At 42.1% G+C, this 17472-nt stretch overlaps 1 protein-coding gene across 1 annotated transcript; it reads right to left on the bottom strand.

Annotated features, from left to right (window-relative positions):
* Window positions 1-15712: 15712 nt before the first annotated feature.
* Window positions 15713-17020, bottom strand: LOC113001876 (uncharacterized). Its single transcript, XM_026128747.1, has one exon. The coding sequence runs from the start codon at window positions 17018-17020 to the stop codon at window positions 15713-15715; it is 1308 nt and encodes a 435-aa protein (XP_025984532.1).
* Window positions 17021-17472: the final 452 nt, after the last annotated feature.

Here is a 17472-nt window from a genome sequence, read left to right as displayed (position 1 = left end):
ATATTCTTTCATTCTTTCTTGTAAAGCTTTTTGTAAATATTTGTATATACACTAAGCTTTCAAAACACTTTGTATACTTTGAGAGAAAAGACTAAAAGTGTTGAGTGATTTATCTGTCTATATGACTATCACAATTTAGTGTGCAAACTTCCAACAAATCTTGTTAATTTGTTTAGAGTCAGTAGTGACTTGGTAGGACAAAGAATATTGGGTTCAAATCAAGCTTGCATGTGTAGGAGCCTGAAATAGTAGTGAAAAATACTTATAATTTTGATAAGTTAGTAAAAACTTGGTGGGTCATCAAGAATTGGACATAGTCTCGGTTTTGAGACGAATCAATATAATTCTCTGCATGCTTCCTTTATTTCTTTAACTGACAAAAAGTTTGAATTTGTTTTAAGATCTTATGTCTTGTTTTGTTTCACAAAGAAAATTGTTTTTCTCATCTTCTGATAAAGCATGTATCAAAACATTCTCTATTTGATTTAAGTTTATCTATATCAGACGATAAACATGGTTTCCTGTTAGAAAGAGTTTAAAATTTTTAAAAACACAATTCAACCTTCTTCTTGTGTTATTTGCTTCTACAATAATTGTAAATCTATTTGACTTGAGCTTTTGACATTTTGGACCACCACAAATGACCAATAAGTTGCAATTGTTGTTTTCTACACTTCCACTTTATTTGCTTCATGCAAAAAGTTTTTGCCATAAACTACTTGTGTTTGACTTTGGTTGCCCTACTTGATCTTTACCAACATTTATGTGACCATCCCTATGCTAAAATTCACCATGATTTCTCTTCCATTCTACCCATGTTTCAGGTAACCCACAACTTTGTGCTGACCAAGAATACCACAAGATACATGAAAGTTCCAAGTATAATGAAAATTGTAAACCGATAACAATACTAAGAAAATATTGACATTGTTAAAGAGTTGTTGCTTCCCGTAGCAAAAAATTGCTTCCTGCACCCTTTTTTGGCTTCGGATTGACCAATTCAGAATATAAAATTACATTCTTGATTGGTTACACCTTTTGGCTTCCATAATGGTTGATCCATAAATTAAAAAAATAATCCTAAAAGGTCTAGGAAGCAATTTTTGGAGGCAGGAAAGAATAACCTAGTTAAGGAAATTGCTTTGTGCAGCCAGTAAAACTATTTGTGCACCCAACATTTTAAGTGAAGTGGTGAAATTGTTCTTCACTTAAAATTTTAAAAGCTTTCTCCCTTTCTTCTCTTTCTCCTTACGTTGTGCTGCTCTGCTTCCCTCCTGTCGCAACCTACCCTTCAGGGGGAGAGTGAAGCGAGGCTCACAGGTGCGTCTTCCAAGAAAGAAAAATGTGCAGAGTCACCACCAACGTTTATTCGAGGAAAACGTCGGAAAAACCGGAACGTGTGGTCTATGAACTTTAATCGTGAAAGGTTCGACAATTGTTTTTATGCACGAGGAAGGTATTAGCACCCCACGCGTCCATCACAAGGGACGACAGCCTTTTAATTAAATGTGCAATATCATGACTTCAAACTGTTTTTATTTTTTCCTTTATTATGTTTTTTTTGTATTTTTATGCTTTTTACGTTTTTTTTATCTTTTTGTGGTCGACAAGGGTGTTTTCCTTCGCTCCTACGTATCCTCAATTGTGATGATGAAATCAGACCTACATAGTTCTTTAGAACTAAACGTTGGTTAAGTTGTTTTTATCTTTTTTCACAAAATATATTTTAACCGAACAAAATTCGTTTAAGGCGTTGGACCATTAAATGATCTTTTGATTTTTGGAAAGGAGAGAAATGTTAAGGTGTTGAACCATTAACGATTTCTTGGTTTTTTGAAAGGAGAGAAACGTTAAGGCGTTGGACCATTAACGATATCTTGATTTTTGAAAGGAGAGAAATGTTAAGGCGTTGGACCATTAACGATCTCTTGGTGTGGTTGAAAAAAGCGGGGCTTTTGCTCCTACGTATCCTCAATTGTGATGAGGAACTCAGATCTACGTAGTTTTTGAAAAAAACGGTAAAGTTTATGTGTTGGTTTTATGCTTTGAATGGTCCATTTTAACCAATAACAACAAAGAGGACTATTTAAGGCGTTGGACCTTAAAACGATTTCAAGTGATTTTTGCGGACAAAAGCTTGATTTGTGAGTTGATTTTAGCCTTAGTTTCACTTTGGTTATTAGTCAATTCGTTCAAGGAAACTTCCAAAGAAAAAATGTCCAATTGATTTTTTTATTATTTTATTATTATTTTGCCCCTTTTTTTTGGTTTAACCAAGGTTACAACGTGAACGATCGGTTAGATTTTGTTTTAACATTGATTAAACTATATTACAACACAAATGATCGGTTGAAATTCATTATATCATTTATTAGGCGAGATAACGGCTTAAATGATTGGTTAAAGCTCGTTAAAAAATGGAAAAAAGAGGTACAGAAAGTAAACGAAATGAAAGTGAAAGTACACAAAACAAGTATGGACCACTAAGGGTGCATAAAATGAATTGAAAGATTCAATTTCAAGAACTTACCAGTTGAAGACCAAAGAACGACAAAGAACGAATGAAGAACGATGAAGAACGGTGAAGAATCTCCATGACATCGCTTACGAAAATGTCTCGGAAGCGTTAAGGAAGCGCCTCGGCTTGAAAGTACACCCCTTTGTGTTTTTTTATCGATCTCTCTCCGAAACGTTGCGGAACTTTACGGATTACGCAACGAGACTCTTTTTGACTTCCAAAATGTTGCAGAACTTTACGGATTACGCAACAATGCTCTTTTTGACTTCCAGAATGTTGCGGAACTTTACGGATTACGCAACAACGCTCTTTTTGACTTCTGGAATGTTGCGGAACTTTTACGGATTACGTAACAACGCTCTTTTTGAGGGTCCCAAAGGGAACAAACAAGGCTCGAAAGCCGACCGCAAGTGTCCCTGGACGAAATTAGGGTATGACAGTTGCCCCTCTTTACTTATCTTTTATTGGAGATAAAAGGGAAGTAAAGATAAGACACTAATTTCGTTCGAGCTGAACCTCACTATGACTGTGTTTGATTAGTGAGGGGCAAGAAAGTTGCCATCGCACAGGATTTTGGTTGGTAATCAAAGGGAGATGACCACTTCAAGCCATGGTTTCCTTTCTTTTCTTGTTTGCTGGTGACAGTTCTGTTTTGTTCAAATATTGTCTGGTCCAAAGACCTTTTTGTATATTTCTTTTGTTTTCTTCCGATCTTCGATCGAGAATTTTCCTTTTTTTTTTTTTTTGTTTTCTTCCAATCTTTGATTGAGAATTTTATTCTTTTGCTTCCTTCCGATCTTTGATCGGGAACCTTTTTTTTTTTTTCTTTTCTCTTCCTTCACTTTTTTTTGTTTTCTTCCAAGGGTGATGATGGACATTCTCACCCTGGGTCAAGGTTTATGGTGAGTTGGGATTTTGGCTCAAGGCTTGTAGAACGGCTGGACATGATATCTGTCAGGGCATTGGTTTGGCCAGCAGTTCAGGGATAAAGGAATGTCCTGCATTATTTCCATGACACACATGCAACAATGATGATTTGGAAATTTTATGCAAAACTGGTCATGCGTGCACCCATGTGGATACTCAAGCATCAAGTTTTATGGTCACATGACACTAGGGCTCAGGATTCATTTTTCCTATTTAAGTCAACCCAGTGTTTCCAATACATGCTCTTTTATCAATTCACACATTCATCCGAATCTGTTTCGAGGGCTCGAGAAAAACGCACAGCATCCACCCTTCATCTCTTTTTTTTTTTTTTTTGTTTCAAAGCGTGTTGGCTTTTCAGTTAACCAATTTTATTTTTTCTTTTTAGCCATTTTTGTTTTTATGACAAAAGAGTGAAAACAAACATGCACTCTCGACATAGTTGATATTTGCGATCACACATTTTTTGAAAAGTCGTGCGAACGAGGGTACGCAAGACCTACCTACGTCAAATCACAACGTCAAAGTAACAGGAAAAATGCAATGATAAGTCACAATGAAAAACAATGACAAAACAAACTGAGAGCCATAATGTCAGATCACAGTGGAAGCAAACACAATAACTGAAAGCAGCAGCGTTAGATCATAATGGAAACAAACAATAACTGAAAGCAACAATGTTAGGTCACAATGGAAACAAAAACAATAACTGAAAGCAGCAATGTTAGATCACCATGGAAACAAAAACAATAACTGAAAGCAGTAATGTTAGATCATAATGGAATCACAAGTCCGACGACCTTGGTCATGTGGCTCCGCTCCCTCCTAGGCAACCGAGCAGGTTGGTCATATCCTCATCCATATGGGCTTCCTCCGCATCACCGGGGGATCCTGCTGGTCCAGCTCCCTCCTCAGTGGGCCAGTCTCCAGGCCACGTGACCTCAGCCCCAAACTGCTCTGGGGTAGGGCATACAAAAAGAGTGGAGCCCTGCCCCTGCTGGCTGAGGCTGAAGCGGTAGAAGCACTCATGCAACTGCACCTGTCCGCGGTGGTTGGCCGCCTGCTGGCGAACCACATGCCATAGATACTACTCCATGCTCAGTGGTCTAACCGAATCGGGCTGCTGAGGTGGTGACATGTCCGCAGCCTGTTGTGTGTCCCCCTGCGTCTACCTAGGGGTGCAATATTTCTTGATGAAAGCTCGGGTGATCGGTGGCTGGATTACCTTGTTGGGGGTGACAGGTACTCCGTAGAACTGGCAGAGTGGGCGCCGTCCCTGCAAACAAATAAATGGTGTCAGCAATTATCTAGGCCACGTGAACGATCATTCGTGTCAGGATGGAATACACCAGCTGGCACTTAGGCAGAGGGAGGTCAGAGTTATGGTCGCTGGGCAGGATGTTGCTGAGTAACAATGTCATCCATATTTGGGTCAGAGTAGTTATGCTGGTGCGCATGATCTGCACCCGCGTCCCCGTAGCGGTCCAGCAAAGTCCTGCCCCGACATGCACAACAGCTAGGCGATGGCCTCCTGGTCAAAGGCAGAGGCCTGGTCCCTTCTCTGGCTGAACTAGCACTGCTGGTCCTCCTCCAAGATCAGCGGGTGGCCCAAGAATTGGTTGAGGGCATCTGCGTCGAAGGGAATCCACTGACCCTTACCCATGAACGCATGTCCCGAACTCCCTCCTCCATGGGCCAGGCGTTGGCGTAGAACTCTAGGACTATCTCAGGGTCGAACTTGGCCATGTGAGTCACTAGAGGTGCCCAATGCCTGCAAGCTATCTCCTCCTGGAAGTTTGGGTACTCATCCTCTCTGAGCTGGACGTGCCTTACCTTCTCGAGCGACCATCCCTTGATGGCCTCGAAACGCTGCTGGTGCTCGGCACTCTGGAATCGGTGACTGTCAAACTCTACGGGGGCGCTGGAGCCTTCTCCATGGGCGTCCCTCCTGGACATCTTTGTGGAGAGCTTCTTCGGAGCCATCTCCTGCGGAAGACAAAACATTCGGGAAGTCAGCTTACCCAGAATTGCCATCTTATAAGCATGACCAAACAACAGAGGTATACCACTCCTTCCAACATGCAAATGTTAATGTGAATTTGGGCAAACTCCCACACATTCAAAGCATTTTGCTACCTAAATCACATACACGCATTTTCAAAGTATTTTGGCTACCTTTAAGATCACATACATGCATTTCAAAGTATTTCGGCTACCTAAGAATTGCGTATGTGCATATTCAAGCACTTTTGCTACTTAAATCATGCATATCTTGTAAGGCACTTAAATTAATTAAATTAACAAAGTATCTTTGTCACCCGTGTTAATTCAATCAATATGGTATTTTGGTTACCTATCATGCAATATATACACCTCACGAGGCACTCTTGCTACCTAACAAGCAATATATACACATTTAAAAGAAATAGTTTTGCTACCCACATGATTGACAAAGGCATTTTGTTACCTACATTAATCAAATCAACGAGGCATTTTGTCTACTTATATACATCCAAGTATCTTCAACGAAGGTATTTGATAACTAAATTAATTAAGAAAATTAACAAAAGCATTTTTGCTACCTAAATTAATTGGGGTATTTTTGCTACCCAAGGTATTTGAGGTATTTTTGCTACCTATCCTACCTACAAGTGCATGACGAGCAATATTTTCAAAGTATCTAGGTGTAAAGCAAACATCATGGTACAACCCAAAGTTGATTGTTGGCCTACAAGGTAAACTTCACCTCACAAGCACTCACTCTTGTATTTTCTTTCATCCAAAAAACAAACGTTGGTTCCTAGGCCTAAAGTGCCATTCTAGTCCTTATGGAAACCGCCTACATGCCCAAAATGGCGAACATTTGCATACCAATTTGCTTCATAGGCTATTCCTCACAAAACTATGCCCAAATGCCATTGAGGCATTTCACCGAGCACTTGATGAGCGCATGTTTAGGCACAAATAGCAAGGGGGTGGGGGCAATGTGGCATGCCTAATATTTTCAGAATACAATTTAGGCCTAAGGTCATTGCCTACAACCCTTCAACTCAACAAAAACAAGCAACAATTCAAGGATAACTTGCTCACATTTTTTACCAAAACATGCAACTTAGAGCACCAAAAAGCATCAATGGAAAGCTAGAGAGACCAAGGATGAGGTACTTACTTGTTGGGGATGAACAACAATGCAAAACGAAGTTGGAAACGCAAAATAATGGTGACCTAGGAGTGAAGGATGGCCAATCTCGTGGGTGATGGCGTTCTTGAGTGATGGGGAGAAGTTTTGGGTGAAGAAACTCACCCTCCCTCCTCTTTTTAAACTAATTCATGCAGGGGGATGCTCGCCCAGGCGAGCTAACCCTGTGCATTTTTTTTTTGCAAAATTCTTTGCGAAGAAATTGCGTGTTCCCTTTGGGTCAGCGCTCGCTTACTTGAAGTCCCTAGGGTAAGTTAGGCATATTCGATCATTACCTTTAGAGACATAACAATAATAATAGTCAGAAACTTAAAGGATACTATACTGCCTCCCAGTAGTGCTTCTTTATCGTCCGGAGCCGGACGTGGGATGATGATCTACGGACCACGAGCCTAGCGTCTGCTCGTACTCGTCCCCAAGCATCTGAAAGCAGGAAATGACATCACGCAGTAAAACATGGCTACGCTACCACTTACCTTGGTTCATCTCTGTCTTGGATTTGGTGCGGTATTGAACCTCGCTTGAAACAAACCTGTCCCTGTCTTTTGATTCACAAGATACAAATATGCATGTACGTGTGTATGCATGAACAGTACAAATGCAATAACTTTTAACAAAAGCCCATTGTGTTCAATTTTAATCAAGCGCTTGCGACACCCCCATGGATCAAGTGAAAAGGCTCGGATCATTAAAAGAAAACGCATCTAAGGCAAAAATGGCACAACGCGAGGGTTGGAAAAACGAATCATCAATCTGATGCTCTTTAAATGATTGCGACTAAAGCTTACAAAGAAACAGGAATCCCTGGGGGAAACCATAGAATACAAACATGCAGTGATTCTCTTAATTGCCTTAAGCCTCAAGCGTAGTATCGCTTGACGATGTCGGCGTTCACGGGTGAATGTAGTTCCTCGTCATCCATGTTTGTGAGCACAAGGGCCCCTCCGGAGAAAGCTTTCTTTACGACGAAGGGCCCTTCATAGTTTGGGGCCCACTTTCCCCTATTGTCTCTTAAGGCATGAGAGACTTTCTTCAGCACCAGGTCCCCTTCACTGAACTTGCGAGGGTGTACCTTCTTGTCGAAAGTGTTCTTCACCCGTCTCTGGTACAAACGCCCATGGCTCATAGCGGCTAGACGCTTGCCTTCTATGAGATTGAGCTGATCAAAATGCGCTTGGTCCCACTCTGATTCCTTTAATCTGGACTCCACCAAGATTCTTAATGACAAGATTTCCACCTCAAATGGTAGCATGGCCTCCATTCCGTACACCAAAAAAAATGGCGTTGCCCCGGTCGAGGTGCACACCGAGGTTCGGTAACCATGCAGCGCGAAAGGGAGCATCTCATGCCAGTCCTTGTATGACATGGTCATTTTCTGAATAATCTTCTTGATATTCTTGTTGGTTGCCTCCACCGCTCCATTCATCTTGGATCTGTAGGGTGTGAAATTGTGGTGTTGGATCTTAAATTCCTCGCACATCTCCCCCATCATTTTATTATTCAAATTGGTGCCATTGTCTGTGATAATCTTCCTTGGCAACCCATATCGACAGATTATCTCCCTCTTGATGAACCTGACCACCACACTCCTCGTGATGCTAGCGTACGAGGCAGTTTGGACCCACTTGGTGAAGTAATCGATTGCAACCAAGATGAAACAATGTCCATTCGTAGCTTTGGGCCATGGCACGACCAATACATCTATCCCCCACATGGAAAAGGGCCACGACACGACCAATACATTCAATGGCAGGGGTGGAGCGTTGACATTGTCTGTGAACGTTTGGCATTTGTGACACTTCCTTACATGGAGGCAACAGTCGCTCTCCATGGTGAGCCAATAATAGCCCGCCCTCAGGATCTTCCTAGCCATGGAGTGCCCGTTAGCATGCGTACTGAAGGAGCCATCGTGGTTTCCTAGCATTCACGCATCGAAGCAAAACCATGTCATGGTTTCTCTTGTATAGTATGTTTCCGCTTAAGAAGAAACCAGTCGCCAATCTCCTTAATGTTCTCTTGTCGTTGTCGGAAGCCTCCGGTGGGTATTCCTTGCTTTCAACGTATCACTTGATGTCGAAATACTAAGGCTTGCTGTCCCACTCCTTTTTTACCAAACAACAATGTGCAGGCCTGCCACGACACCTGAACTCAATGTATGACAGGTCTCCATGTGGCGTCAGCTGGAACATGGACGCCAAAGTGACAAGCGCGTCGGCCATTTGATTTTCCTCACGGGGAACGTGGTGGAAAGAGATCTCATCAAATAACTCAGCCAGCTCCTTGATATAGGTCTGGTAGGGTATCAATTTTGGATCCCTAGTTTCCCACTCTCTTCTCAGCTGGTGAATCACCAACGCCGAGTCTCCGTACACCTTGAGTAGCTTGAAGTTGAAGTCAATTGCTGCCTGGACACCTAGGGCGCATGCTTCATATTTAGCCATGTTGTTGGTGCAGTCGAAACCAAGTATGGACGTGAAAGGTATGTATTGATTATCCGGAGAGACCAATGCTGCCCCGACGCCATGGCCTAAAGTGTTACACGCTCCATCAAACCACATGATCCACTTGTCCCTGTCCTTGTCTAGCTTCTCTTCAAATAAGGCCATGATGTTCGCATCTGGGAACTCGGGATGCATGGGTTGATAATCATTGATAGGCTGTTGAGCCAGATAATCTGCCAAGGCACTTCCCTTTATCACCTTTTGGGTGACGTAGATTTTGGACATGTGGTCTCAAAAATCTTAAGAAGGGGTGAATTAATTTCTCACTAACAAACTTTCAACTCCCTTCTAAAAGTGATAGGCTCAGAATGTAGAAGAAGCAACAATCAATTTAATAATATTCTTTAAACATGAAAGACAAAATTGATTGCAACAAAATAAATGAGATAAGGGAAGAGAGAATGCAAACACAGTTTTATACTGGTTCGGCAAATTCCGTGCCTACGTCCAGTACTCAAGCAACCCACTTGAGATTTTTTACTCCCTTTGTAAAAATCCGTTTACAAAGTCTGAACCACACATGGACATCCCATCCCCTGTGTTTAGCATTCCTTACAACTTAAAAGACCCTCGACCCCTTAATCAATCTCATTGAATGAGAAGAAAGAAAGAACAATTCTCTCTTGAAGAGAAGGATATTACAATTGAAGTCCATGGATGAACTCTTAATGGATTTGCAAGTGTTTGCCCAAGAGTTTCGTTTGAGAGAGCATTTAGCAATGAAGTTCTCTTGGAATCTCTCTCATTTTCTTTTGAGAGGATAAGACATTTTGGACCAGCAAAACTCTCTCATGAAAATTCATGCCCAAGTCACCTATTTATAGGCCTTTGATGACCATTCACAAATCCAATGAAAAGATGTGATTGTTGGCAGATTTTCTGAAAACTCTCCACTGGTAATCGATTACAATGCCTGTGTAATCGATTACACAGTTATAATTTGAAGGGTCATGACTTTTGAATTTGAATTTTAGGAGTTTCGTTGCTAGTAATCGATTATAGACATATGGTAATCAATTACATGTTGAAAATTCAAATTCAAAACCATTTTCAACAGCTATTTCTCAACCCTGTCTTCTAGTAATCGATTACACTGCCTGGTAATCGATTACCAGAGCCTTGCATGTCTTGAAAGCACTTTGTTTTAAGGCAAGGCTTGATCTCGAGTTAATCTTGAAGCAAGGATTTGTTTGTTGAAGCAATCTTGTATTAATCTTGAAGCCATGCTTATCCTTTGAAGCAACTTTGTTTGATTCTTCTTTTGGCATCATCAAAATTCATGTATTCATACATTTACATTCTCCCCCTTTTTGATGATGATAATCAAGTGATTTCTTTTCGACATCATCAAGATATGCATGATTCACAATTTCACATTCTCCCCCTTTGTCAAGCAAATTCTTTTTGACATCATCAAAACCTGCATGATTTACATTCTCCCCCTTTTTGATGATGACAACCATTATCCAAGGCTTGATCTTCTTGACATCATCAAAATCTTCATGATTTACATTCTCCCCCTTTTTGATGATGACAACCACTTGTAGGTTAGGAGCAACAACAACAAAAATATCTATTTGCATATAGTTTACTCCCCCTTGGTTTTGCAATGATTGCTTATATGAGACAATTGAAGATTTCATATTTTTCATATATAAAAAGTTCTCATAAAAATAGATAATTTTTCCTTACTATTTTATCTTTTATCTTTCTCTCCCCCTTTGTCAACATCAAAAACAAATCATGAATAGGGAGAAGAAAAATGTTGCCACTTGTTGCAATGTATAAGAATCAAGTGATACCAAAAGGCATTAAAACAATCATTCAATATTAATCAAGAAAAAACAAGTACAATAACACATCAATCAAAAACACAATCAAACACAAGTAATCAACAAAACACAATCAAAACCAATTATCAAAGATAATCAAAACTCAATCAAAAACAATCATCAAACACAATTAATCAAATATAAAATATAATCAATCAATCAAACTAACAAACATTGAATATCAATCAACCAAAAACAAACACATCAATCAAAAAACACAATCAATCAAATTCAATCACAATCATCAAGGACAATCTAAACTCAAGTAGAAAACAAGCATAAAAAGTAATCAAACAAAGACAAGTGACCTGTTGGCATCATTTGATATCACTTGTTGGGCTTGTTGATCAAGTGGCCTTTGTTGTCTCCATAAATCACATATTCATTTTTCTTGAGATCCACTTTTCTTGGGGAGAAATGTGGCCTTTGTTTGTTGTCTTCATAAATCACATATCCACTTATCTTGGGGAGAAATATGAATAAACTTTGATGCATGCCATGTGTTTGGAGAAATAGCTATCAATGTATCGACTTTGCTCTTCTCTGTTTTCATAGTCTTTCATCATGATACCCATACTTATGATTTTATTCTCTGAATCACTTGAAGAATTTATGACATTATCTTCCCAAGTGATGTATCCTTTCTTTTGTTTCTTCTCTTTGAAATTCCTCTTGTCAAATTTTTCATTCTTCTTTTGAAAACAGGGCAATTGAATCTCATGTGCCCATATTGATCGCATTCATCATTTTGGGGCTAAGGAGGAATCTTCTTCTTTCTTCTTTCATCTTCATCTTCTTTCTTCTCTAGTTTTTTTTATGTAGTTGCATTTCTCTCTACCATTGTAGGAATAAAGCGATCAAATTCAATGGCTTCCCATATCTTTAAATCTATGGCTTCTTTAAAGATCTGCATTTGGGTTTTCCAATAATGATAACCTTCACCATTGAACATAAGAGGCCTATTAATAGATTTTTCCTCAGGAAATGGAAAGTTGGATGAGGCCATATCTATTCTTGAAGTTTTTAAACTTTAGACAAGAACCCTGCTCTGAGACCACTTGTTGGACATGTGGCCTCAAAAATCTTAAGAAGGGGTGAATTAATTTCCCACTAACAAACTTTCAACCCCCTTCTAAAAGTGATAGGATCAGAATGCAGAAGAAGCAACAATCAATTTAATAATGTTCTTTAAACATGAAAGACAAAATTGATTGCAACAAAATAAATGAGATAAGGGAAGAGAGAATGCAAACACAGTTTTATACTGGTTCGGAAAATTCCGTGCCTACGTCCAGTACTCAAGCAACCTACTTGAGATTTTTTACTCCTTTTGTAAAAATCCGTTTACAAAGTTTGAACCACACATGGACATCCCATCCCCTGTGTTTAGCTTTCCTTACAACTTAAAAGACCCTCGGTCCCTTAATCAATCTCATTGAATGAGAAGAAAGAAAGAACAATTCTCTCTTGAAGAGAAGGATATTACAATTGAAGTCCATGGATGAACTCTTAATGGATTTGCAAGTGTTTGCCCAAGAGTTTCATTTGAGAGAGCATTTGACCATGAAGTTCTCTTGGAATCTCTCTCATTTTCTTTTGAGAGGATAAGACATTTTGGACCAGCAAAACACTCTCATGAAAATTCATTCCCAAGTCACCTATTTATAGGCCTTTGATGACCATTCACAAATCCAATGAAAAGATGTGATTGTTGGCAGATTTTCTGAAAACTCTCCATTGGTAATCGATTACAATGCCTGTGTAATCGATTACACAGTTATAATTTGAAGGGTCATGAATTTTGAATTTGAATTTTAGGAGTTTCATTGCTAGTAATCGATTATAGACATATGGTAATCAATTACATGTTGAAAATTCAAATTCAAAACCATTTTCAACAGCTATTTCTCAACCCTGTCTTCTAGTAATCGATTACACTGCCTGATAATCGATTACCAGAGCCTTGCATGTCTTGAAAGCACTTTGTTTTAAGGCAAGGCTTGATCTCGAGTTAATCTTGAAGCAAGGCTTTGTTTGTTGAAGCAATCTTATATTAATCTTGAAGCCATGCTTATCCTTTGAAGCAACTTTGTTTGATTCTTCTTTTAGCATCATCAAAATTCATGTATTCATACATTCACATTCTCCCCCTTTTTGATGATGATAATCAAGTGATTTCTTTCCGACATCATCAAGATATGCATGATTCACATTCTCCCCCTTTGTCAAGCAAATTCTTTTTGACGTCATCAAAACCTACATGATTTACAGTAGACTATGTCAAACTCGGATAGCAAAACCTGTCATCGAGTGATCTGTCCCATAAGAGCGGGCTTCTCGAAGATGTACTTGACTGAGTCCATCTTTGATACCAGCCAGGTGGTATGAATCAGCATGTATTGTCTTAGACAGTGGGACGTCCATACCAAGGCGCAACATGTCCTTTCCAGCAGGGAGTAGTTCATCTCACAGGCCGTGAACTTCTTACTTAGGTAGTAGACGACCTGCTCTCTTTTTCCGGACTCGTCATGCTGCCCCAGCATGCACCCCATCGACTCGTCTAAAACTGTCATGTACAGGACAAGAGGTCTCCCGGGTATCAGTGACATAAGTATTGGAGGGTTCATTAGGCGCTGTTTGATTTTCCCAACCACTTGTAGGTAAGAGCTTGAAAAGTGGCTCACAGGTAGCTGTGAGCTGTGATATGAATCTAGCAATGTAGTTTAAACGCCCTAGGAAACCTCGGACCTGCTTCTTGGTGTACGGTTCTGGCATCTCGAGGATGACCTTCACCTTTTTGGGGTCCACCTCTATCCCTTTCTTACTTATGATGAAGCCCAGCAGTTTTCCCGACTTTACCCTGAAGGTGCACTTAGCGGGGTTTAACCTCAATTGATACTTCCTGAGCCTCTCAAACAACCTCCATAAGTTGACAAGGTGTTCCTCCTCAGTTTTGGATTTCACGATCATGTCCTCTACGTAGACTTCGATTTCTCTGTGCATCATGTCGTGGAAAAAAGCTACCATAGTCTGTTGATAGGTTGCCCCGGTGTTCTTGAGCCTAAAGGACATCACCTTATAGGAGAACGTCCCCCACAGGTTGACGAACATGGTCTTTTCCATATCCTCTAGCGCCATCTTTATTCGATTGTAACCCAAGAACCCGTCCATGAAGGAAAACAAAGCGAAATTGGCTATGTTGTCCATGAGGACATCAATGTGTGGCAGAGGGAAATTATCTTTGGGATTGGCTCGGTTCAAGTCCCGATAGTCCACACATATTTGTACCTTCCCATCTTTCTTAGGGACTGGCACAATGTTGGCCACCCACTCGGGGTATTGAGCTACCGCCAAGAAACCAACGTCGAACTGCTTTTTCACCTCCTCTTTGATCTTCAACGACATTTCGGGTTTCATTCTCGTTAGCTTTTGTTTCACCGGAGAACAAACGGAGTTCCGAGGTAACCTGTGCTGCATAATGTCGTGGCTTAAGCCAGGCATGTCTTGGTATGACCAAACGAAGATGTCTTGGTAGTCCCTCAGTAGGGCCACTAACTCCTCACGGATGGTTGGAGTCATACCCGTGCCTACCTTTACTTCCTTCCTTTCCCCGCTGGCACCCAAGTCTACGAGCTCCATTTCTTCTTAGTGTGGCTTCATCTCTCGGTCTTCCCGAGCAATTATCCTCTCTAGCTCTGGGGGAAGTCCCACATCTTCGTCTTCTTCATCCTCCATCTGACTCGTTTCTTGCTCGAAATCGACGGCCGGGTCCCCGGTATTAGTACCTTCGTGGGACTAGTCGTTGGATCTGCATTGTTTAAGCGTAACAAGAAAATAAACATGCAAATGAATGAGAATGGGTGGAGGCGCAAGAACAGATGAAGTAAGATCTTTATATTATAACTTTCAAGAAAAAAAGACATAACACCATAACAAAAGGAAACCCTAAAGCCTAGGCCCAACCGTAGGGTTTGAAGCTAAAAAGTTACATTATGCTTGTCGCGTAAACTTCAAGGCATTCCTTCACCCGCCAGTTCCCTAGCTGGAAGCCAAGAGGGCATGGCTGCACCAAATTCGACCTCCTCGGGGAGTCTTCATCACATATTGTGGCGACTTGTCCTTCTCGCCTTAAACCCGCACTCACGAAGCTTCTACTGATGTGGCACGGTGGAACCTCTTTGGCTTGCTGTCCTGACCGTGGGCCTTGGCCTTTGTTCTCCCTTCCCGAGATGTTTTTCCTTACGTCAGCCTGTGTAGGTTTATAGCCTAACCTGAATTTTCCGCGGTTTCCTTTGACACTTACTAGGCTGGCCTTGCCATCGTTATCCTTGCCCAAACCCATTTCGGGCTCGTAGTCGTGCCCCAACATCACCCGGGCCACCATCATTGCTGCGCCAGACAGGCGGGGCTTCCTTGGGAGGAATTCTATGGAGGCGTCGCTTACCACCTTAAAGGATTGGAAAGCCGTTTCCAATGACTCCTCCACGGCTTCCACATACGGCGTAGAGGAAGAACAACTTACCAGGACATCTTCCTCGCCTGATACTTTGACCAAATGTCCTTCCACTACAAATTTCAGCTTTTGGTGAAGTGTGGAGGGGACGAATCCCACTGAGTGGATCCATGGACGCCCCAACAGACAACTATAGGCCGGGTTGATATCCATCACTTGGAATATAACTCCGCAGGTGTGAGGCCCTATCTGTACTGGGAGGTCGATCTCTCCTCTTACCTCTCAGCGGCTATCGTTGAAGGCCCGGACCACCATGGAACTCGGCATCAGGTTGGAGGCGTTGAACGACAACTTCTCCAACATGCTCTTGGGCATCACATTCAGGCTTGAGCCGTTGTCAATGAGTACTTTAGCCATAATATGTTCCATGCATTTGACCGACACATTTAAAGCCCTATTATGCCCTCTCCCATCGGCAAGAATTTCCTCCTTGGCGAAGGTGAGGTAGTTGTTAGCTGTGATGTTATTGGCGATCCCCTCAAAGCCTTCTACGAAGATGCCTTGGGCCATGTGAGCTTCATTCAAAACCTTCACCAACAACGCTCGGTGAGGCTCAGAGCTCATAAGTAGTTCCAGAAGAGAGACCCTAGTCGGGGTCTTGTTGAGTTGTTTAATGACCTCGAACTTGCTCTGTTGGAAAATGCGGAGGAACTCGCTGGCCTCCTCGAGCGATACCTCTTTCTTACCGCGGCCCTCTTTTCCCTCGGCGAATCCCCCCGTTGGAACATCCTCGTCCGGTGCGGGGATCGCCTTGATGCTTTGTCCTTCGATCACCTTTGCCTTCCCTTTAGCATTCGTGGGCTGCGCTGGCAAGTCGGGAGGTGCAAACACGCGACCGCTGCGGTTTATGCCGCTTAAGCCGATGATGTTGGTTACTTTGGCCGATAGTGAGCCGATGTCGGTAGCTTCTTCCATCCTGTCGCCCGGAGGGGCGTACTTCCATGGGACTGCGTGACTGCTTTTGTAAGGGAAAGGAACAAGTCTAACGCCCGATACCTCTGAGGGGTGTCGGAGCCTTTGGGGAGAAGTGTCCCTGGTGAAGTGTATTACCAAGGGTTTATGTTTCTTAGGACTTTCCTTATTTGTTGATTGCATGCATATATGTTGTTCTTCTTCCTCCTCGTTGCTGACCTCAAGCCGGCCTTGGTCTATCATTTGTTGTAATAGATTTCCTACCGCTGAACACATTTCCATGTCATGCGGCACTCCCGGATGCATTAAACAGGAATCCTTTTCATGCCCACATACCTCAATGGCATTAACAGCTGCCCCTCCATGATTGGCGAGCGGGTTTATTTTTATATAGGGCCCGTCCTCTTGAAACGTCAACCATCCTGCTTCTATTAAACTTTGGACCTTGTGTTTCAAAGCCATGCATTGTTCGACTGAGTGGCCTGGGGTTCCCCCATGGTATGTACAATTCGCGTTGGGGTTATACCATTTTGGGAAAGGAGGCTGGTAGATCTTTCCTAGAGTCACCACTACCAGTTGGTTGGCAATGAGAGATGGCAAGAGGTCCTCGTACGCCATTGGGATTGGAGTGAATTTCGGAGCCTTCCTGGGTGGAGGGTTCCTTGCCGTGTCGGAGCCTATGCCAAGGTGGGTATTGCCGGCCGGGCGAGGTTAGGCTGGAGCCAAAGCCTACGGGGGCCCCCCCTATGTTGACGTGGGAGTCCTTGGTTGGGCAGGTGCTGAGTCGGAAGAGCTTTCGGCGCGGGCCAAAAAGCTTGGGTGATGTTGTGCATATTGGTGCGTACCGTGGGAGTTTTGTTGCGGCTTGGGCCATGCAGGCGTTGAAGTGACAGCGTGGGCATCTCCCTCCTTCCTCTTTGCCCCAGCTGTTTCGGTCCTCCTACCGCTGGTACCGGCAATGGAGACGTAATCGAACTTTCCTCTCTTCAAACCCACTTTGATCCTTTCTCCGGCGAATACCAAGTCCTCTTCAAACCCACTATCATTGTAATCATTTCCCTCTCGACCAT

Source organism: Glycine max, chromosome 6 (assembly GCF_000004515.6).
Source record: "Glycine max cultivar Williams 82 chromosome 6, Glycine_max_v4.0, whole genome shotgun sequence".
In the NCBI taxonomy this organism is placed as follows: Eukaryota; Viridiplantae; Streptophyta; class Magnoliopsida; order Fabales; family Fabaceae; genus Glycine; species Glycine max.
The sequence above is the reverse complement of the archived record's forward strand: the minus strand, read 5'-3'. Positions and strand labels throughout refer to the sequence as shown.

Bases quoted from the DNA above. Each gene is read 5' to 3' on its own strand.
- LOC113001876 (XM_026128747.1), bottom strand. From the start codon at position 17,020: ATGGCGTACGAGGACCTCTTGCCATCTCTCATTGCCAACCAACTGGTA.